This window comes from Bactrocera tryoni, chromosome 3 (assembly GCF_016617805.1).
Source record: "Bactrocera tryoni isolate S06 chromosome 3, CSIRO_BtryS06_freeze2, whole genome shotgun sequence".
In the NCBI taxonomy this organism is placed as follows: Eukaryota; Metazoa; Arthropoda; class Insecta; order Diptera; family Tephritidae; genus Bactrocera; species Bactrocera tryoni.
Genome location: NC_052501.1, coordinates 41,822,849 through 41,847,394, shown reverse-complemented (window position 1 = coordinate 41,847,394; position 24,546 = coordinate 41,822,849). Strand labels below are relative to the sequence as shown.

Sequence of the window (24,546 nt, the reverse complement as noted above, 5' to 3'; positions counted from 1 at the left end):
TCGAGCTGCAGAACTAAACAGAGAAGGTACCATCTTCTATAAGAGTGTACAGCTGTTGGCGTATGCCGACGATATTGATATCATCGGCCTCAACATCCGCGCCGTTAGTTCTGCTTTCTCTAGGCTGGACAAGTGACAGAAAATGGGTCTGGTAGTGAACGAGGGCAAAACGAAATATCTCCTGTCATCAAACAAACAGTCGTCGCACTCGCGACTTGGCTCTCACGTCACTGTTGACAGTCATAACTTTGAAGTTGTAGATAATTTCGTCTATTTAGGAACCAGCATTAACACCACCAATAATGTCAGCCTGGAAATCCAACGCAGGATTGCTCTTGCCAACAGGTGCTACTTCGGACTGAGTAGGCAATTGAAAAGTAAAGTCCACTCTCGACGAACAAAAGCTAAACTCTATAAGTCCCTCATAATTCCCGTCCTGCTATATGGTACAGGGGCTTGGACGATGACAGCAACTGATGAGTCGACGTTACGAGTTTTCGAGAGAAAAATTCTGCGAAAGATTTATGGTCCTTTGCGCATTGGCCACGGCGAAGGACCTGGCTTCGCTTGGAATATCCAATTGGCGCCACGTAGCGAAAAGAAGAAATGACTGGCGCGCGGTTGTTAACTCGGCTATAATCGCGTAAGCGGTGACTACGCCAATTTAGAAGAAGAAGAAGTACAAGATATAGGGCGAAAATTGTTTTTTTCTATGGGTTTTAATAAGATGTCTTGTAAATTTACTATCAATTTTCCGTATTGTGAGAAATTTGGAACCTCAGAATTTGCGTGGCTTCTAGTTCCTAAATTTTATGTCCTTAATATCCAAAATATTTTGTAAAAATTCACTTTTGTTCGAACCACCTCATGAAACTTGAAAAGGTAGGTATATGAAGGGGGGCGGCAAAACATCTTTGGCCCCCAGCGCCCGAAGTTGTAGCTACGTCACTGCAAATATGGTAAACATTAAAGTGAAGGTTTATGCTGTATAGTCTTTACAAAAAGACCCGTATAACTCCAAAACATATCTAACTTTTCAAAATGAAAGTGCGACCTGTATGGTACTCCACTGCCTGATTGACCCAACGGCTACTTCAGATATCGGAAAACGATCATCACGTTTGCCTATATATATATTTATAATATATACTAATTGCTATCATCTGTGAAGCTTATTTTTAAGTTATATCTATAAGTTGGTTAAAATGTTTTCAGATTCTCAAAACTGGCAAATATGATATGAGTAAACTATGAAAACTTACGAATTTTCTGAATGATTATAAAGCGTTTTACTTACTAGTTCATAACGTCATAGCCCATTGAAGCCAATACATATTTTATTTAGTGCAAGAGGGTTTTGAAATCGAAGCTACGGCAAGCCTTATAAGAAAAATTCATTATTTTACAAAATTAGTCATTTTAGAATATATTAACAAGAGATACCGAAAGTAAGTGCCTCTTTCTTTGATTACCAAAGTGCTAGAGAGTAGCGAATCGAACAAAACGTGCCAGCTGTTCAAACAAACTGGTAGCACTTCCGATGCGACCTCTTGCTAAAATGTCTCTTAGGCATACTCATATACATACATACGTGTCGCTTCATTTTTTGGTTAATAAATTTATCTTGCTTTATAAGTGAGCGGCGTCTATATCTTACGTCTTTCATATAAAATTTTAAATTAATTCAAACCCTAAGTTACGAAAATCATTAAAAACCATTTTTTTGTCAAAAAAAGAATGTATGCATTGTCAATTTGAACAGTTATTTCACATTTGTATCATTCACAATAGTAAAACTTACAAAACAATACTTCGAAGCATTTAAGATATCATTTATAACACTTTAATGAGCCTACTCTTATAACTAACCTTCAATTTGCTAACTTTTTTGCTGCTGTTACATTTCCACGAAATTTGTAATATTTGTCCCGCCGTCTGTTCGTCGGTATATATGCAAACTGGTCCCTCAGTTTTTAAGATATCGAAATTTTTCACACGCCTTTTTCTCAGCAAGACGCTGCTCATTTGTCGGAATCGTCGATATCGGACCACTATAGCATATGACTCCGAACGATCAAAATTATGTACTTGTATGGAAAGCTTTTTCATTTGACGAGATATCTTCGAGAGAGTTCGCATGGATTATTATTTAAGACGATAATGCAATATACGAAAAAATTGTTCAGATGAGATCACTATAGCTTATAACTGTTATACAAACTGACCGATCAAAAACATGATAACGATTTTTTTATACCCCTTTATGCAATAAAAAACGCACCACTGAAGGATATTATAGCTTCAGTGCATCCGATGTTACCGTTTTTTCTTGTTTAACAAGAGAGCAGCAGGGACAGATAGCGAGCAGAGCAATGCCGAATCGATGATAATTAATGTTCACTACCTTAACAATTGTATATAAATTTTTCGAGTACCTAAGTATATTTCACAAACCAGCAATGCCAATTAGTTGTCTTCTCTGTAAGCATGAATGGCTGCCCTAGTATTTTCAGAAAAATTAAAATGTTCATAAAGCTTTTGGTACGAAAGTCATATTTGGCTCACTCTTCTAGTAAAGCATATGTGTCTGCTTAAGATTTTGTGTATATGCATATATATATGTATCTACATATATGTATATAAATATATACGAGTACATAAGTATATATGGTATATACACTTTTGTAGGTGTAGCGCTCGTGCTCTGTTCAAAACAGATAAGCAAATTGGAAATTTTTTAGTTTTCACTGCGATATATCATCTGCGTCAACGTACTGAATTTGTTGTGAAAAGTTATTTGAGCTGTACGCGTACTTGGGTGGATGTACTGTGAAGTGCAATTTAGTTAAATTTCATGCGATTTGTGCAACTCGAGAACACAAAAAAACTTATCGATTTTTTTTTTATTTGAGACAAACTGTCAAACACGAAATATTTTCAAAAACAGAAACTGAAAAACAATAATAATAGAATTTCGGCATTTTTTTCTTATTCGAGTTGGTAAATTAGTCGAACAGAAGTATCCTGCTGGCAGCTTGGAAGACGCATTAAAACGAATATGACGAATTTATCGGCAGATTTACAGAGTGTTTTACTCTACTTATCAGCATTCTTTATGGTCTTCCTCTCGTTTGTGGTGTTCAGTTTGTGTTTACGTGTATTACTTTGGATCTATATGCAATACACCCAACGGCCACTCAGGGACTTGCATGCAGACAACAGTGAAAGGAATGGCCGACGCTGTTCCATGCGCTCAGAAAGTGGTATGTTTAAAGGTAGAGAAGTAGTTATGTTGTTTCCGAAAACGCCTTAATTTAAAGGTGTGTAATTTCTTGTTAAAAAAACTTCAAATTTCGTGACGTGACCAGGCCCTGCAATGCCTGGCGGCTGTTTGTTTAGTAAACGATCAACGGCAAATGTTATCTACGCTTTGTTTTAACACAACATGTGCCGCATAGCTAACTGAACAAAAGAGTAAACAAAAACGCTGTCGTGCCTCATCAAGTATTTACCTCAGTTATGATAAGAAGAGAGCTTTCCAAACCGAGAATTTCCTCTCTTAAATAAATACAAGTTATAGGCTTGTGTATATATGTATGTACTTCGTAAAAAGTTGGAGCTTAAAAGCACAAAGCCCTGATGTAATTTAATAACATATGCAAAAGCGTTATCAAAATTATCTGTTATCTTTTATCAAGCAAAAATATAATTCCCCAAATGTCTAGGAATTTCTTAATTTCATGAGAGCGCGTTCATTATTCTTCTTTTCCCAATGAAAAAAGAGCGCAGTCATTAATATATATGTACATAAAGATCCGCTACATATGTACGTATACATTAATAAGACAAACGATGACTTCAGTAAAAATTATATCGATGAAACTTGGTCACGTGTTCCTTTGCACTTTCGTGTACTCGGTATTATATAGGAGCGGAGCAGGTCCACAAAACACAAAAAGCCGCAAATTAAGATATAGAACTGTAATTTGTTACTAGGGATCACAGTAAAGAAGATCATCGATGGGTTGCAAACTTTTAAAAAGTGGGCGTGGTGTCGCCATCTACGAAGTTTAAATTTCTCTCAAGCCACTAAAACTACATCCACCAAATTTGTTCAGTCTATTTTTCGATATCTCCTCGTCGATGTTAAAATGGATGAAATCATTTGATAACCACGCATTAAATTTCATGACTGAGATGGTAGGGAATAGAGCTGAAAAACTATCGCCAGTCGGACCAGTCGATAGTGTCGATAGTTTAAAAAATTTAAAAAATACTATCGATAGTACTTTCCCCTTTAAATCAACTTACTTTTCGCTGGTCTTTATTAAGGAGTTATATACAGTTAGTAGACCGAAGAAAGCGATTTTTTCAGATTTTTTCTGAGACTACTTTTAAAATTATTTGGAATGGAACTACAGCTGATCTCCGGGAGTTCCTCTCATAAAATACTTTTTGCGGTGACCACTATATCTCTGAACTGGATCCTCTGAAATTAAAAATCCAAGCAGATTTCGTTAAAGTAATGTTAAATCTGTTAAAGCAAATCGAAGAAATAAGCAAAATAAAATTTTTTTGAAAAAATGGCGGCTTCTCCAAAAAAAAAAATCAGTTTTTGACCAAAATTTCGGTCTTAAATTGTTTATAAAAAATTTTATCGGTGAGAAAAAGTCTCCGATTAATTACTAAAAAATATATTTAAGAAGCTCGTGTTGAAATTTGAGGCTAATCGGTTTAGCCGTTTTCGAGTAATGTTGATCACTGATTTTGAAAACATCATTTTGAGAAAAAAATATTCACCAGAATGATATGAATTCTTCTGTTGTTTTCTTAAATATGCTTACGTATGTAAGAAAATAAAATAAAAAAAATCGATTTTTTTTTCATTCTAACTGTTTATGACCCCTTAAGAGACATGGCTGTGTACACTTCATTTGTTTTTAATAATTATTGGATTTGTTTATAAAACAAAACATGAACAATGGCGGAACGCTTCGGTAGAGTACTTTTTTCCTCCATAAACCATTTGTTTTTACTTACAAATAGTAATTTGTTGACGTTTTTAGCCTTTAGTGCAGCTCTTCTATCAGATATTAGTAATCCAACCTGGCTAAAGACTCTCTCAGGCTAATGCCCTCTGGGTGTATATATAAGTACGTACCATATACAATATATATTGTGAAATTCAATTACGACAGAATGTTCAAACCTTCTTCTTTACTGGCGTAGACACCGTTTACGCGGTTATAGCCATAATTCTCTTCCGAGGCTGTTGTTTACTCTTCATTGCGGGCGTTTTTTATGTGGCGGTTCCCAAGCCCAGCGCACAACCTTCAGTTCACAATGGTTCGCCTTCTCACTTTAGGTCACCTTCAAACGGATGTTCTTTGGCTACTCAGAGAATATTTGGTATAAGACCGGAAGTCGTGAGTTGTTTGAGCCATATGTAAAAGAATAGTTTCTGGCCAAAATCAGGACTACTAAAAAAATGTAGGTTTTGTTCAATTTTCATTTTGTCACGGTTCTTAATTCTTTATAAAATACTTGAAGACGATGGCGTCAAAAATTCTGAATTGCGGCTGCTTGCATGAATATATGCAGCCGCCATTTCAGAACATTAGAAATTCGTACCTACCGGAGAAGGACCTGGTTTCGCTTGGAATATTTAATTGGCGCCACGTAGCGAAAAGAAGAAACGACTGACGCGCTGTTGTTAACTCGGCTATAATCGCGTAAGCTGTGTCTACGCCAGTAAAGAAGACGAAGATATAATTTTAAATATGGTCTGTACATGCGAATTTGAAACCAAGCAAGCCAAAAATGAAAAGATGATTTTAATTTCCCTGCAAGCTACCTATGGGTCAAATTACCGTCTAATTACCTAATAGCGTTATCCGAGATTTCTGATAAAGTTTCTATGAAACTTCTATTCTAACAGAAACTTTTGTGTACGTGTGATCGTTTATCTCTTTTTTACACATTGAGGTTACGAGTTGCATGGCGTGTACGTGTTAGTTTCTGCGCCAATTCCTACAACGATATTATCCAAAATTAGATTTCATATTTGGTACTACCAGATTATATCATTATAAACTTTTCGATTTTATGAAAACTGTTCGTAAATATAGTTAAGGCATAAACCATCGATAGTCAAAATAATCTATCGATAGTGAGACGAAAATAAAACTATCGACATTACCATCGATTGTTTTGCAGCTTCAGTACGCAACGGTCTTTAATGGTATCAGCGTAGAAAATGGGCAATGACCGTGGCACCGCCCACCCATAGTTTAAAACTATGTCTCAGGACCAACAATTTCGGTATGGAAAATAATTTTGACATCTGCAGCTTATAGCGTGAAAATCCGATTCCATCTGATTCTATCACTTCACAGTATACAAATCAAGCACTAACAAAAATATCGAAATAAAACTTTTCACAATTACTGCCTCGGAACTATGCCTTCTTACGACTAAAAAAGTTGAAACCGGACCATAAGTTTTCAATTTCGGTTGATTTTTTACCACAAATAACAGTGAATTAATACTCATTTATATACCGTATTTGAAAACTGTAAGAGAAATAGAACCGTTTTTTGCATAGCCTAACTCGCGCTGCTATTAATGTGAACATAACTGTATGTCTAGTATGCCCATTTTATTTCGACACTTTTGCGCATCATGGTGACGAATGCTCCTATGCCCAAAGTCCTACACTATCTTAAATATTTGCGAAAACACATACAAAAGCAAAAACAAAAAAAGTTGACTTCGGATATACTGAAGATATAATACCCTTCACATATGGTTTTATTATAGCAAGAGAAGAATTTGTTCGGTTATTGTTGCATTGCCGTAATCTACACTAAAGATGAAGATATCTTGACAAATAAGAAAGTTTTAATTACAATAACCTTATTTTTGTCGATCAGTTTGTATGGCGGCGACATACTCTAGTGGTCCGATATCGCCGATTTGGACAAATGTGGAGAAAATTTCGTTGTAAAAATTGAAATCGGTATCTCATAAACTGACGGACTAGCTTGTGGAAACACGGATGGTCGGGCATGGCTAAACCGACTCAGCTAGTAACGCTGATAGTTTTCATTTTGTTCAGGGTATAAGCGAAAAATACATATATATGTATGTATACATATAAACTTTTGTGTATAAATAAGGTTCAATTTGCCACAACTAAGCGCCTTATTGCCTCACCTGCTTATCAGTTCAGCACCCCCCATTCATTGTACCGCTCCTAGCCACACACCTCACGCCAATCTTATCAAGTTAAGCACACAGCTAATAAGAAATGATAAGGCTTAGTCGCTCAGATCTTTGTCGGCGTTGTCTTCCTGCCTAAACGTTGTGGGCTACACGGCCTTCAGCCTTCATTGTGTATATGCTTGTACACAGACTTATCAATTGGCTAACAAGACAAGTTCGGCGGTTGCACCTGAAAGCGTTTTCATTCGGAAACCTCAATCAGTACGGATAAACAATACAACGAGCGGGTTAAAAATATTAACGATAGGCATTATAATGCCAGCAAGGTGGCCGATATCAGGAAAGTCACAATCTTGACAGATATGAAAACGAGGCAATAATAAATACTTTAAGGCGAAAAATAAATTTTTTTGTATATTTTCACACTTCAAGTCGTAAGTGTTTGCAGATATCGCGCGCGCATCGAAAATACACACTTGTAATATTCAAAAAAGTTAAGAAACAAAACGATTTTTCGAAAATAAAAAAGTTACTAATTCGAACATAATTTCCCGCCAACGAAAATGGATATATTTCTGGCTTATATCTTCACATTTTTTCTCATATTCATCATAATGCCAATTACATACTTCATACTACGGGTAACTCTTTTTCTATTCATATTAGTCGAAATATCTATTAATCATATCTACATTACTCTCAGTTCGTGCTGTGGTTTGTGTTGGATTATTGCGGCTGCAACAAGTCGTATAGTGAAAATCGACGTGATCGACAAGGTCGGCGGTTAACTATCGGGCATATATATGGTATGTTTATAAGTCTGTTTATTCTTGTCGGTCATTAATAACGGTGCAGTGGCATTAAAGTGACAGTTAAGGATAGAGTGTTTTGTGTTGTTCTAATATTTAAAAGTTTTTAGGTATATGTAGATTTAATAAATGGACTCGAGACAATGCTAGATCCTTAACAACTTCTAGAACATTCTATGCTGCAAAACACCAATGATGGTTTACCAATTCTAATTCTTTGTTCCAAATCGATCAAATAATTGTACACCCCTTTCTTCTTTAGGTTTATTAATAGCTTTGTTAACGACAGCCATACTTTTTCATATTATGGAGCAGTTTTCTTCTTGTTGATATGTATTCAAAAAAACTTTTACTGCGATCCATTTAACTTCAATTTCTCTGAGCAAAGACAAGTCTCTCGCTGAGTCAATCAGTTGTAATTCCCATATAACAATTCTTATTTATCGACTTCTTAACCTAATAAAATAAAATGGACGAAGTTCATCATAAGTCTCTCATCACTTACAAGAACCGCAACTCTTTAATATCGAAACTCGAAAAATGAAACAATAGTAAAATGTTTCACGCTTTAGACTAGACACCACACTGACGTATGAGATATATTTAGTTCTAAAAACCATTACAACTTTTTGTATTTGCTTATAACCTTCACAAAATAATATTTTATTCTAGATAAAGATTTTTATGAGCAGAGCGCACTCGTGACGAATAATACATACTTATTTACAACGTCATGAGTTTTTACTTAGTCGTTTCATAAAGAAAAGAAACACTGACGTTATAACGTAAATATAATTATAATGATTATACATTTATATGTATCTAAGTATATACATATGTACACTCTGTAGATGTTGAGTAAATTCCTCAAGTGGTTTGTAGGGAACGAAAACAACGGGTACTGCAGGTTTAGGGGAAACAGATTTATGATATTAAAAATGTTGACAAAACTCACTAAACCAATGCTTACAGCTTTGTCAGATTTCACCGAGTTTATGCTCAAAATTTTCAGGTATCTTTTGATGTTATCTGTGTGGTTTTATAAAAATATACCATATAAATTTTTACCCATCTGGGTTTCGAACACTCTAGATTAATTGTTATGCAATCAGCTACATCGAAGCATAAAATCGAAGTAATGGCTCTTCACTTATTTAGTTTGCCCACAATTACCTTATAATTTTAATTTTTGTCAACTTTAAATTACATATTTTGTTTTCGAAATTTGAGAAAAAAAACATTTTGCTAAACTACTTAACCAAAGCCAACATGTCTACTCTTGCGATACGTTGCTACAGTGTATAATAGTTTTGTTCACTTAACGGTTGTACGTACCACCAAACTAATACACTTAGATATAGAGTTATATATACAAGTATATATATAAATGATTATGATAAGACGAATTGAAAGCTAGGTGAGCAAATGTCCGTTCGATCGTCCATCCGTCTTCCTGCCTGTGCATGCTGTAACTTGAGTAAAATTTGAGGTTCATCTTGTACACGTGTTCGTTAGTGAAATCGGGCTGACAAGTTCGAAGATTTGCGTAACGGACCACTGCCATGCCCATAAACAACGTCTGATTGTGTTTAACGTGGGATCCTGCTGTCGACAGCTTAACTCCACGGTGCTCAAAAACACAACGGATCAATACAACGTGTCGATCAGCGCCCTGAAAACTGGGAAAACATTTTCAGTACTAATTGGCAGTGTGGCATGAACACACTAACCACCTTGGTAGGGCTCGAGGCCCATCTAAAACCTCTGCCGTACTTTGGGTCCGGCACCCGGTTGCAATGCAACTCCACATTCGACTGACAAAGTCAGTTCTTCCCGCGATTTGGGTTTTAACCACAGCCACCACGAATCCCCACAAAGGGCCAAACCCAATGAGCAGACTGGAGCGAACTCCAGGGGCTACTGCTCCCCATGGTACCAGGTTAAAGTCTTTGGTATGACCTTGTAGCCGAAGCTACAACCAGTTGAGCTTCCATACAGCCCTGGACTGGTGGCCAGGATCTTAGTCGCCTCTTACGACAGGCATGCCTTACCGCGGGTGTATTCGGTTTCCCCCCCGAACCCTGAGGGGGTCCCCCCGTACCCGCAGGGGGAATGCCCATAAACAGTTAGTAAGCGAAACCTATAAAATGTCATAATTAAGCAGAAAATTAAGATACAAACCTGTTATTTAGTACAGGAGATTTCAGTAGCCAGGAGCTCCTGTTGGAAAAAAAATTTAGAAAAAGTTGGCGCGGCCCCGCCCTCTAATAAGTTAATTGTACATATCTCCTAAACCAATAAAGCTACAACAACTAAATTCGGTTAACGCGAATATTACAAGAACTCCTACCTATAGAGTGAAAATAGATGGAATCAAAAAATAACCCCGTTCACTCCCCATATAACAGTATTGCTCAAAACTACTAAAAGCGCAATAAATCCAAACCTAATTATGACAGAGACATTAAATTTTACCTTGGAGATGGTATGAGAAGACTTTATCGGGACCGGGGTAAAAATTGGACGATGGGCGTGGCACCGCCTACCAGTACACAATTCAAGAAGCAATTAATATAACGGGTTTTAACTTTGCATGAATAACGCCTTTAGTGTATGCCACCTTGTGACAAAAAATTGTTGAAATCCAACCAAAACTGTTCAAGACCCTAGGTACCGAATATGTGAATCCCGGTACTTATAGTTGACTTTTGATAGAAAATATCGGTCAATGTCTGATATATATAATAAAAATTCAGGGATAGTATTTCTCTGACAATGGTATATCTGTATGCTAAAAATGGATTGATTCAGGTCAATATTTCGCTGAGCCGCTATATTCCTAATATAAATATTTTCGAACTTCCAGGTGACTTTATACCGCATATAACGAGCAATATTTGAGTTGTCTCAATAAAAATTACAGAGCGTGTTTTACTCATAAAAGTGCGTCTTTATGCCTGAAATAGCTAAATTTGAGCGAAAACTTGACTTACCTCCCATTCAACTAATATCAGGATTTCGAACACCCGGCTGAATTTACTCTATATAATGAGTTTTTTAGTATGTGACATGTTAATATTTATGTGGTATTGGGAAAAATAGATAAAATCTGGTCAATATAATATAATGGTTATCGTTTTCCTAACAAACCTTATGTATCTATCAATATAGAAGTTACATACACTATAGTATCTATAAACTTTTTACATCATAAATTAATTCCCTGACTTTAATTCTTGTAAGTTGCAAGAGTATAATATGTTCGGTTGCACCCGAACTTAGCCCTTCCTTGCTCGTTTTTACTCGTTTCAATTTTCATTTGATACAAATGAAGCATCAATTAATAAATCGATATAAAACTTTGCACAAAAAGTTTCTGTAAGATATGCCATCTTAAATCTAAAAATTGTCAAAATCGGACCCCGGAAACGGGTTCCCGCAACGGTCGTTTGAGTTTCTGAATAGCCCGAAGTCACAAAGAGCTAAATCAGACGAATACGGTGGTTGTGGAACGATATTGTTTGAAAATTTGGCCAAAACTTACGAAAAATCAAATGCAGTATGGGACGGTGCAAAATCAAGAGTTGTCGGCCCATAAATTCTCTTTTTACAAATAGCTTCGCGCAAACGCCGCATAACACTGAAATAGTATACCTTGTTGACAGTTTGACCGGACGGAAAAAAATCGAAGTGCACTACACCTCAATAATCGAAGAAAACTATCAACATAACCTTTATTATTAATTGTAGTGTTGTTTTCGGCTTCAGCTCACCTTTGCTACGATATTCGGCCAATTGATCGTCTGTTTCCGGGTCGAAAGCATAGAACCAAGACTCATCGCCAATAATCATACATTTGATGACATCACGGTAGTCGGAAAACATGGTTTCACAGACGTTAACGCGACGCTGTTTTTCCAAAAAATTTAATGATTTTGGAACCAATCGTGCTTTCACTTTTCTTAGGCCCAAATAAACTTTTAAAATGATTTTCAATGATCCTTCCGATATTTAAACGATGCCAGTAAGATCTCTGACGAAGCTCGAATATGATCTTCTAGAAACTCTCTACAGGTACACACCGTCATCCTGACTAGCTTCGTCGTTGATGTCTATTAACTCAGACCCGCTTATTTTAACAGCGACAAAGAAAGTTTGTTTGGAATAGATTTTATTTTCCTTTAATGTTCACTTATGTATATTTTCACAGCTGAAATTTCAAGAATTACCGTGTAATTAGATAGACATCTCATAACGGAATTTACAACTAACGCCATCCCCGGAACATAATCCCCTAACTAAAAAATAAAAATATGTATAAATATGTACATATGTACTTAACAATTTCACTCCCATTTCTTCCTTTTAAATTTCTTAAAATCTCGCTTAAACATATGCCATACTGTACTCGTATATGTATTATTAAATGTTTATGCAGTAGTTAAAGTTGTTCGTCAATTTATTGCTTAGTCATTTTTGCGTTTTGGAATAAACTTTTTAGAGTGGCTAAAGCCAAAGGTATATAAATATATATATATATGTATATAAGTGATAGGGTGGTACATTATTTTTGATAAAAGAAATCTATCGAAATTGTTTAGGCACTATTCTAGTTGTTTAAAACTGGTATACATGGATCTAGATAGAACTAAATATAATGCTTTGGTGAGCTTAATTTTTCACCTCTCATTTTGGCGCCATTCGCTAAGAAAATACTTGAGTTTCCTTTAAAAATGTTTTCACCAAATTATGCACCCACCTAATGTGTCAGTGCCCATTCGATCCCCGCTTCGCCCACTGAAATTAGACGATAGTAGACGACATTTTACCAGATAACAGTGCGAAAGTAATTTAGTTGGTATTCATAGAATGCTACATGCTTATTCTTAAAGTTCACCTGTTCAAGCAAAATACAATATTTTTTGTGCGCCAGAAAAAAAGAGCCGAGCACTCTAGAATTCCAGACTATCGTCGTTAAATAAACGAAACAAACGTCAAACTGAGCACGAGCTTTTTTAGTGCCAATACTGTGTGGCTAACATCACATCGGCAGTCGACTAAAAATTACAATATTTTGTCAACAACATGGGTGGCATTTTATTGCTGATTTCTTCAGCTATAGCCTTTTTCTTCGGCTGTCTTGCGATCGCTTTTTGTATGCAAATGACTATTTGGGTTGATAAGAGGTACGAACGGCAGACTCGACGAGCAGATATTCGATATAGACGGAGACAGATGGAATGTAACACTGGTATGTTGTTGTACGGTTTTTTATAAATTAGCTTAAAATTTGGAGTTGTTTAAACAAATATACGTTTCAAATTTTAAATTTTTATTTCAAAATAAGAGCGAGTTCATTTGATTTTATTAAAATATCAAAAAATTATAAATTTAACAAATGAAAACTAAAGTTACGTAAGTTGTGTTTTATGGTACTCACAATTTTATCGTAAAATTTGACATTTTTTTTATTATTTGGAATGTTTTGACATACGTGCGCTATTTGTGTTGCTTACAGTAACTTAAAATATTCATCGCGGCCAAAAAATTGAATTAATAATCGAACATTTTTGCGCGATTATTTTTGTTTACAAATTTCGAAGTGGATTATCTCAGCCCCATTGCATTGATGAACTTAATTGAGCTTTTGGCGATGAAGCTTCATCAAAAACCATAGTTTATCGATGACATGATGAATTCAATCTAGGTCGCAGAACACTCCAAGAGAGATTTCGTGAAGGTCGTCCAAAATCAGTTGTTATTCCGCAAACTATTGATGCCGTGAGCAAAGTGATATTGCAAGATCGTTTTGTGACCTATCATGAGATAAAAACTATAGGTATTAGTGGGACCGGCATACATTCAATATTAAAAGGACATTTTAGTGTAATAAATAATAGGTCAACGTTTTTCGACACCTGAAGAGGCATGTTCAGAAAACATGTTTTGAAGATATCGCAACCTTCTTCTTCTTAATTGGCGTAGACACCGCTTACGCGATTATAGCCGAGTTAACAACAGCGCGCCAATCGTTTCTCCTTTTCGCTACGTGGCGCCAATTGGATATTCCAAGCGTAGCCAGGTCCTTCTCCACTTGGTCCTTCCAACGGAGTGGAGGTCTTCCTCTTCCTCTGCTTCCCCCGGCGGGTACAGCGTCGAATACTTTCAGAGCTGGAGTGTTTTCGTCCATTCGGACAACATGACCTAGCCAGCGTAGCAGCTGTCTTTTAATTCGCTGAACTATGTCAATGTCGTCATATATCTCGTACATCTCATCGTTCCATCGAATGCGATATTCGCCGTGGCCAACGAGTTGCAAAAAATCTTCTGCTAAAGTGTATAGATCTAGATATTCTCCATTAAATATTTTGAAAAACAATAAAGCGATTTTCGATTATCAAAATGTGTTTTTGTTCTCTAATCCCGAAATATAAAAGGCAACCTACCTGTTTTAAACTTTGGTTCTCTTAAAGGTCTATATGTGTAACTGTTTGCATGCAAATAGCCTTTTTATAGGATAAAGTTGAAAAGATTTCCTATTAACAATGAGAGAATGGTTTTGTGAATGAAAATCATTTTATCCTTTGATTTAATCTCCCTCTAGAGTAATGCATTTATTGTAACGGTCTTTCAACATTTCATTACCAGACGATAGTGTGAAGCTTTTAGGTCTTCAAAATTTGCTTTTTTTGAACGTCCACATTTTACTGAACTTAGAACTATTGCATTTACTGCACTCATTAGAACGCAGTGTCTTTAATGTGAGAATAGCAATATATTTGTTGTTTGTAGTGCGCTCCCTATCAAGTCAAGGTCTTCTTAGCCCTTGTTTGGTAGCTCCAGGAATAGTAATTATACCTTGAACAGAGTATATTAAATTTACCACGAAGTTTGTAACACCCAATAGGAAACGCAGGAATTTTTTTCCTTTTCTCCCCAAAAAACTGGACATTTGACGGAGCCGCCGATATCGGATCACTACTGTATATACATACCTGTCACACCAACGGTCACAACCAAACCAAATGAAAAAAAAAAAACAAAATTTATATAAAGGATGATAAAAAAAAAGAAAAAAACACAGAAACTTTAAATCTAATCGGGAATTTTCATTCGAAAAAACATTTTTTGGCATTTATATTTTGGAGATTATCTCTTTCAAATGTTGGCAGCGGCTACGTCTTAGTCCAATTTTCGATGACTCGTTCGACTGGTAACTGGTAATGACACACGTTATGTTTTTCTCCAAGGCTTGAATCGAAGCGGAATTGTCCGTATAGGCTTAAGACTTTACATATCTCCACAGGAAAAAGTTTAACGGTGTGATATCACACGATCTTGGTGGACAAACGTCCGGCCCAAAACGTAAAATTATCTGCTCACCGAAGTATTCTGTTAATAACTCCATTGACTGATGTGCTGTGTCTTTCGCAGTAGAGCGAAGTGATATTGGCTAGTAAGGTCGAGCGGCTTCAGTTCTTGCACAAGCTGTATTTTGTAAGCTTTCAATTTTAGAACTCGACATAAAGGCGCCAAGTCGTTCCATATGTTCACGGTTTTCGTGTACACTCTCAACTGCGGCTGCTATATTTTCTTCACTGCGTGCTGGACGTGATCTATTCGGTTAAATATTATTCAATATTGAATGCGGGGTCTTAAGATGGGTGATGGTGTTGCGAATAGTACGCTCAGTAGCCGATTATGTTGACCAAGTTGAGCAAAGCGGGCGAACACATTGTTTACAGAACGTAAGCTTTCGTTGAACGGTTTGTAAACGTTGTTCAGGCGTAAGTCTTTCCATGATGAAATGCCAAACAATACTGAACAAAAATAACAATAACAAATTACCTCTACTTGGATCACCCGTTAGAAATATACATAAATCGAATAAGTTTTCTCATGAATACGACATCTTATCGTACACATTTTGTTTTTCAAATATCTAATAAATAGATTGTTCAAGACCCCCTTGATATATTTGTTTAAAGAAGAGTGGCAAGAGATAATGCAACAACGTGTGGCTAGTTAACAAAAACAATCGAAATCCTGTCAGATTCTGTCACGAGTCCAAATACACATGTGTTTCGTAAGAAATTATTTAACTGGTTATCATAAAATGCCAAAGTTAATTAATTGGGCTTTTCATTAAGCTTAAGATTCGATCAGAATAAGACAGATACATCCGTATTGTTATAAATGTGAGAAGAGCACGGCACTTCCTGTCCCTGTTTAGCAAACAAAACAAACTCGTAACTAAATCAACTAAACCCATACAGAGGGACTACAGAGTGTGCAAAACATTTAATCTTATCAGCGAGTTGGTACGAGTATAACAAGTGCCGTTGGGTCTATGGATTTGATTATCATTACGCCACTTGTGCAAGAAACGATGAAAAACGCACACAACTCAACTGAAGTTGTACAAAATAATACGAGTGCAGTGCGGATAGCATGAAAGCTAAACAAAAAGGTAGTTAATGGTTTTAAATACTGAAACGAAATACTGAAATAGCATATGTGGTTGGCCAGTGTTTCGTAAGTGTCAGCGCATTGTAGTCGTAGTCGCAAAGCACTAACATACCTATTATATAAGTATGATATACTCGTAGACGAACTGTAAAACGAGCGTCGTGATGTAAAGATACTTCGACAATTATTTATTCTTAAGTACATATATAGATATTGAAGGGACCGGTGCTTATTTTTATATTATTGACGTAACACGTAAGAAATTGGAGCCAAAAAGGCTCTCGCGTGTGTCGAGAGTGTGTGGAAAATGAGTATTTTTACTTTGATCGTAGTCATATTTCTCTTTACATTTGTGGTATTACCCATTTTTTGCTATTATACACGAATTGAAAGCAAACCATTGGCGAGATTATGTCCACAAGGATATAGAATTTGTAATCGCAATCGCTTCCGGCAGCGGGGCGTGTGGCAACAAGCAGGCATGCGACGTGGTTATAATGGTGTGTATAACATTTTAGTGAATTGAAAGGCCTAAGTGCATTCCTAACGATATTCTTGCTGTTTCGAATTAACAATTTATGGATTTCGGGGAATGAAAAATATTTAAAAAATAGAGTAACATAAGAAAGAGAAGAAAATGAAATACGTGGCTAAGTCTCTAGACAGTTAAGACTTATCTAAGACATGTGTATAGTCCTAATTAAGTTTAGGACAAAAATTTGAGCATATTTGTACTCATGTATTTTTTTAATAAAAAAAACTTCAATCAAAAACTATCCAGCCAGTGAAATGTAACCTCATACGAAGTATTCTAGAAATAAAATTATAAACACACAGTTAAAAACACAACACTATTTGTAGACTATGGAAAAAATATTGCATTTCCGCTATAAAAAGCTTAAGAAAAGTCTTAATGGATTGATTGACATGAAAACAAGAAACCTTAAATTCGTTTGCACCGAAGTTATTATACCCTTCACAAAAACGAAAACAAAAGTGAAGATACATGAACTTAATCAGCGAGTTTGTATGGCAGATATACTTGTATAGTATAGTATATTCAGATCGGATTGTATCGTTGCCAAATTTGAAAAATTTCCTCGGGTTAAATACAGAAAAAACTCCTTCGTCTTTAAGAACTGTACTTCAAAGACCTGTGTAAGATTTCATGAAGATCGGTTGAGTAGTTCTCGAGAAATCTTGCCAACCGACTTCAAAAACACAGTTTCGAGAAAAACGCGTTTAAAGACGGCACACTTAGCCTAGTTCTAGAGGTGTGGTAGAATTTAATACGGCAATAAAAACAAAACGATAATTTTTAGTGTACTCTGTTCAGGGTATAATAACCTGGTAGTTGATTGACATAGAAATGATAAGTTGATCTACTTTCACATTATCGATATAGATTAATAAGTCGTTCTGATAATTATATATAGAGCAGCCATCAAATAAAATAGATTAACACATACGCTGTCAAAATCGCGTCATCCGAATTATTACGAATTTCAGAACTCGATGTTTTCGACTCTGTCGACTTCTCGGGACAAATTTTAATCAGCTACTGCAATTATCGCACGCAATTCAAATTTCAAAAAGTCCAAGTCTATTTAAAATATGTATTATTCAATTTTTATTATTACAAGAAGTAATAAATTTGTACAAAGTCATTGCATAAATGATAGGCAAAGCAATTTGAGCACCTGTCGTAACATTTATAAACGCTCATAAAGAAAATAATCTTATCAGCATTATAGGGGCTATATCGCACTTGAGTGCCCATATACAAGGCATAAAATATTCAAGAAAGGTATAACATGCATTCAATATTTACAAATTTTGCACTGCAAATGCGCTTATCAATTAACGTTTCAATTATCGTATGTTTAAAATTGCCTTACTTATCGCACTGAGTAGCGAACTTGAAGAATTTTTATTTGTTTTTGATCGGATTGCGGTAGTTTTCTTCAATTGTTTCGCCAATAAGCACAGTTATTTGCGGCTGAACTGTGTAAATTTAGCTTTCAAATTAGTCAAAATAGTTAACTACGAAATCATAGAATGATGTTCATAACTTACTTTGTTATTGTCATAATAATAGTTTTGATTTATCAATTTTTCGTGGTTCGTAAAAAAAATAAGAACTGATTTTAAACTAACGAAAATCTAATAAATTTTTCTTTTAATCCAAAATGAAGGTAACTCTACGCATGTTTACCGTAATGCGTGCGCAAAATCGTCTTGAGCGTGGTATGAATATTATTCATTTGAAATTTTACAAAATATCATAGTATTATTTAAACTTTGGAAGACGTAGTCTTCAAATATTTCAAAATATACTAACTTGTGTACATGTATAGTCTGTAATCACTAATTTAAAACTTTTCAATGATATTTGAGAGGCTTTGCTGCTTTTTTTGCAACACAGTTTTGAAGAAACTCGAATATCCCTCAATAGTTATTAGCCTCGCTTTTCAAACGTATGCAAAAAAAAAATAAAATTGAAAAATACATTTTCCCAAATTATTTTCGCACACCGTGTGTTCCAAGAATAGATTAAGTGATGTTGCGCTAGTTATATCACTGAAAACAAATATGGAAAGAATATTTTCTCTGGTCAGTCTAGCGAAGAATTTGTAGAAGTGATGAACTAATCATATAAAGTAGCCCTCCAAAATATTCGGACATCAAATTGTTCCAATAGCAAGTTCTAAAGTAGATAATTTTTAAGACTTATAAAGTGACTACAATCCACATCACTTAAGCACTTGTTTGAAAATTTAAACCTTACCTATAATTTAATTTTGAACAACAGTAATTTAATTAATGAAGTGTCGTAATATTTTTGGACTGAACAGTGGTAATAAAGTGTGACAAAAAGTGGGTTCAGTTCAGTCAAACATGCATAGGTCTCGCTGATATGCAATTTGTTGACGAAAAAATAATCAATGATATTCAGACAGCTGTAAAAATTAAAATTTTGCTCATTTTTTAGAAAGTGTTTATTGTTTGGCGAAAAATGTTATTAAACTTATCAAATAATTATATTAGCTAACCGAAATAATAACTTGATAACTATTAGTTCCTTTTTTCTGTCTTAAAAATAAATATTAAAAATTGCGATAATTTAAGAAACGAAGGAACATAAACAATTTTTATACTCTTGCAACATCTTGCTACATATTATAGTACAATAATATTATTCGCCTAACGGTTCTATGTATCATCTAAAACTAAGCGAGATAGATAAAGGGTTATACATATAGTATATGCATATATAAATCAGGATGACGAGAAAAGTTGAAATCCGCGTGACTGTATGTCAGTCCGTGTAAGCTATAACTTGGGTAAAAATTGAGATATGCATATTGCGGGTTCCCTAGGTCAAACAAAATTACGTGTTTGTAAATGGGCGTCAACGGAGCACTGCCACGCCCATAAAACACCATTCACCGAAATCATATAAAGTTCCATAACTAAACACTAAAATAAGATATAAAACTCTAATTTGGCACAGGGTATCGCAGTAGCCAAGGGTAAAAAAAGTGGGCGTGGCACCATCCTCTAATATGTTTAATGTATACATCTCCTAAGCCAATTAAAGCTCTAACCGATAGTGTGAAAACGGATGAAAACTCCGTTCACTTCCCATATAACGGTACTGTTCCAAACTACTAAAAGCGCGATAAATCAATAACTAAATGCGCCAGAAACGTAAAATTTTGCCGTCAGGATGGTATGACAAAGCTTTATAGAGGCCTGAACAATGGGCGTAGCACCGCCCACTTTTTTGTGAAATCTCATATCTTGGGACCCGACTGACCGATTTCGACAAAATTTGGTACGTGTCATTGTTTTCATTTCACAGTGTGAAAATAAACGAAATCGGACAATAACCACGCCTACTTCCCATATAGCACTATTTTAAATTCCTCTTGATTCGTTCAGTTTCCAGTACACAAATCATGAAGCCATTAATATAACGGGAATAAACTTTACACGAATAATGCCTTTAGTGTATGTCACCTCATGACCAAAAATTGTTGAAATCCAACAAAAATCCAACTTAAGCCCGTAGGTACCGAATATTTGGACCCCAGTATCTATAGTTGACTTTCGTTCGAAAATATCGGTCAATATCTGAAATATATAATTGAAATTCAGCGATAGTATTTCTCGGACAATAATATGCCTGTATGTCGAAAATGGGTTGAAGCGGACCAATACTTTCCTTAGCCCCCATATACCTAATGTAAAGATAATCGAACTTCCGGGTAACTTTGTACCGAATATATCGGCCAATATGTGAGTTATCTCAATGAAAAGGAGCTGGCGTGTTTTACGCATAACAGTATAACCATAACCTTATGTGTCTGTCAGTATAGGAGTTATGTATAGTATATATATATATAATTGCTTGGATTTCGATTCTCAGGTTGACGTTTAACCCATAAAGTATTTCCCTGGCTTTGACTCTTGTAAGTTGCAAGAGTATAAAATGTGCGGTTGCACCCGAACTTAGCTCTTTCTTCATTGTTCTTAGTTACTTTAACTTTGAAAGTGAGCTTAACGTCCTCTATTGGATTCAAAACGAAGCTATTGACTGGTCAATTATGTCAAAATACTGTTCAATAGATGGTATAAATTTTTTGTATAAAATTAGTTGTTACGTGCCCGCGTTTACAGATCATTCCGGATCCGTCTTGTTTGACGGTCCGTCTTAAGTTCTAATTTTTGAATCCACTGTGAACGTGCGTCGGTACGTAGGGCATACCATCCGAACCGAAAAGGTTTATTTTGGATCATTAGAAAATATAACATTTCTTCAAATGCTTAAGGTAAAATATTCGTGTACCATTGTAGCCTTTTTTGATGGATTTTAAAGATCAAAACGATTTTTTGTTAGCCGGCATCTATTCAATGCAGCCCCTTTAAAACCTTTTCTCATATTCCGAGAGCTCATTTCAACTCCATCCGAGTGTCCGATTTGACATGCCTAGGCGCTTCATAATACGATCCTGGTGGTGATTGGTCTTCTTCTTTTTTCCAGTGCCAGACTTTCGTTGAAATGTCCCAGTTAGATTATTCTGTCTCGATATGACAGAACCTTACTTGTACTTGTAGTTGAAGTACATCCGAAGTGTAAGGAAAAATTTGCGGAAACATTAGTTTTTTAGTTAGCAAAATATTTCAAGTGGAAATTAGCAGCAGCTCTCAAAAATTAAATATTAACCTTAGCTCTTATTTCACCATTTTAGCTTTATTTTCGTTCAGGCAAGCAGCAATATCAATAGCAATATATCAGATAACAGTGTAATCAACTAGAATCAGTTGTTAGTTGATACGCTTACGAATATGTGTCCGTTATTCCAAAAATGCTTTTCTATAATTGTAGATTTCAATTGTATTAGTAGACAGTTACGCACACTTGACCATAAGAGATGAGTTCACAAATCGCGACAAGCCATCTTTTGCTCTACAGCTGCTGAAAAAGTAATCAAATAAACTACGAAAAATACCGGGGGACCACTTAGTAACCACCTGTGTCACTGGTTTTTTTTTCCTTTTCTTAGTGTTTTATTAATAAAAACATCCTAAATCTTTGAATAATTTTTACATTCACCTTCCTCTCTTTCCAGATCGCCAAGGCAACATTTTCACAATCGCAAATGAGAGCGCCAACAACCCGTTACCGCATCGTTTTTCAGATTTCTTCTATGTTGAACCGAGCGCCGAAGATGCAGCCCGCATTCGCGCACAACTGGAGAAGGATGAAAAGGATTTACCCACCTACGAAGAGGTGATGGCTATGAGTGCCGCTCAGACGGCGGCCGGCACTTTATCGCCACCGCCTACAACCTCGACAACCTCCGTTGCCACAACGGATACGACAGTGCCGCCATACTCAGAAGTCGATCGGAACGGGACTCGGGCAGCTCCACTAAACTTGGAAATGGGTGCAACTGCGAGACCAACAGGAAACGTAACAGCACCAGCTGCGGAAGCAGTAGCAGCGTCAACGTCCCGTGCTGCCGCCGCCGCCGCCACAAGTACAGCGACTACAGCAACTGTCGTCACCATTGCCAATTCGGTGTCAAATACGAGCGTGTGATCCACCCACTTGCATTCAACAGTCAGTAGTATCTGTCTGCATAAGGATGGCGTGGTGTACGAGCAATATAGTGCCTTCTGAACTTACAAATCCAACCTGCTAAGCATTACATAAACATATATAAATATTTGTAGGCTTGGCTTGATAGTCAATATTGCCATGTGCTAGTGATTTCATTAAGAGTACGCATTTAAATGTCCTTTCATATGTATATAGACACATTCCGACATTTTAGAGACTGTTATGTTTTTACCAGTGCATCCACAGGAATGTCCTGTACCTATTTATATAGTTTCCATTTTGTGTAAATTTACCCTTTATTTTATAAGAAAACTTATTAAAAAAGTGTGAGTAATTAAAATAGCTTTACAACAGGCGCCGTAATTTATAGAGAGCCGGTTATTTATAGAGAGTACAAATACGGGTACTCTTCCACATTTAAATCGAGCACAGGTGATCTTTTATTGTAAATGAACGAGTATTCATAATGATAGATAATATAAAATTGTAGCATAAGTTGTTGTAAATCGAAAGCTTTAAAAATATATACCTTTATAAAAAAACTGAAAGTTGTTGTGTGTGTTTTTTGTTTTTTGATTTTGAAGCTCCTAGGTACGGCCGTGAAATCGAAAATGAAAAGTGAAATAATCAATTGGAATAGTCCGGCTGCACCCATTTTCACAATGTAACATCGGATCATCAGGATATTGCTATATACCGAATTTGGTTGAAATTTGTCGAATAGGTCCGGAGATATGTGATTTCATCGTCCAATTTTGCCACCGGTTTCTATAATTCAAGAGGGCTTTGAATTATCCTGGGTGTGAATGTCAGGCACCTTGTCGTGGTGCTGGGGCGTAAGTCACAAGGCATACTCCGCACCTCTCAACCGGTGTGAGTGGTCCTGCATAACACTGATCAAGCGGGTTGTCAGAAGCCGCATGCATGCGGCAACCAAGAGTTGTCACCTCCTAATTTAGGGTGTTATGCGACTCCCGCGCCCTTTGGATGTTTTGCAGTACAATCAAGTGGTACACTGACGGCTCGGAGACGTCGGAGGAAATTTGTGCAGGAATCGCAGGACCACGCACCAAATTTAGTGGGATTTGCCATAAGTCGGTGCGTAGAGATAAACCCTATAAATATCGCAACGAACGTATCGTTTTTCTCAGCGACAGTCAAGCGGAACTTAAAGCGATCTCTGCCTAGGAGGTTAAATCGCTACTGGTGTGCCTGAGTACCGGGTCACAAAGCTTTAGCTGGGAATGAACTGGCTGACGAGCCCATTCTACAGCATCCACCAACTAGTAGGACCAGAACCTTTTATTGCGCTTGGTCCTCATACCATAGAGGAGATGATGGGGACAGCACTGGGCAAAAAATAAATGCTAATAAGGCAAAGGCAGTGTCTGGTTATGCGCCATTAGAGTGGCCTATACGTTTATAACGGTGTCACAAGAACCGGCTAGTATCATATCTAGCTCAAAGTCAAGTCTATCAAAAATCAAGTCTATCGAGTCTGTCGAGACTCGAAGAGTGTCAAACACAATGAGATGCGGCTGAGAAAGGAAAATAGACATAACAGCCTGGATTGAGAGACATTACGGGGAGACACTTTTATCTGACGCAATTCTTGACAGGCCAAGGCTTTTTCAGGAAGTACCTCCACAGATTCGGCCACGATGATGACACTAAATGTTCTGCAGCCGTGTCGATGAAAACGCCGAGCATATCTCTTTCTCTTTCTCGAGATAGGTAACGGAGACAACTACCATCAAACGAATAAACCAAAGGATAACGCCCGACGACGTTATAAGTCATATGCTGCAATCAAAGCTAGTATGGATGAAAATGAAAGAGCGGGAGATCAGGATAAGAGAGAAAAACTTAAAACCAGCTAAATAATTCCGCAGGGAGTTTGAGAAGATGCATTCT

At 36.3% G+C, this 24,546-nt stretch overlaps 1 protein-coding gene across 1 annotated transcript in view; it reads left to right on the top strand.

The window, feature by feature from the left end:
• LOC120772675 overlaps positions 1-23,180 on the top strand; it is a 37,905-nt gene extending 14,725 nt beyond the window's left edge. The window contains exon 3 of the mRNA XM_040101412.1: positions 22,139-23,180. Within this exon, the coding sequence (XP_039957346.1) occupies positions 22,139-22,611 (473 nt within the window). The 3' untranslated portion in view covers positions 22,612-23,180. The remainder of the gene's footprint in view (positions 1-22,138) is intronic.
• The last annotated feature ends 1,366 nt before the right edge of the window (positions 23,181-24,546 follow it).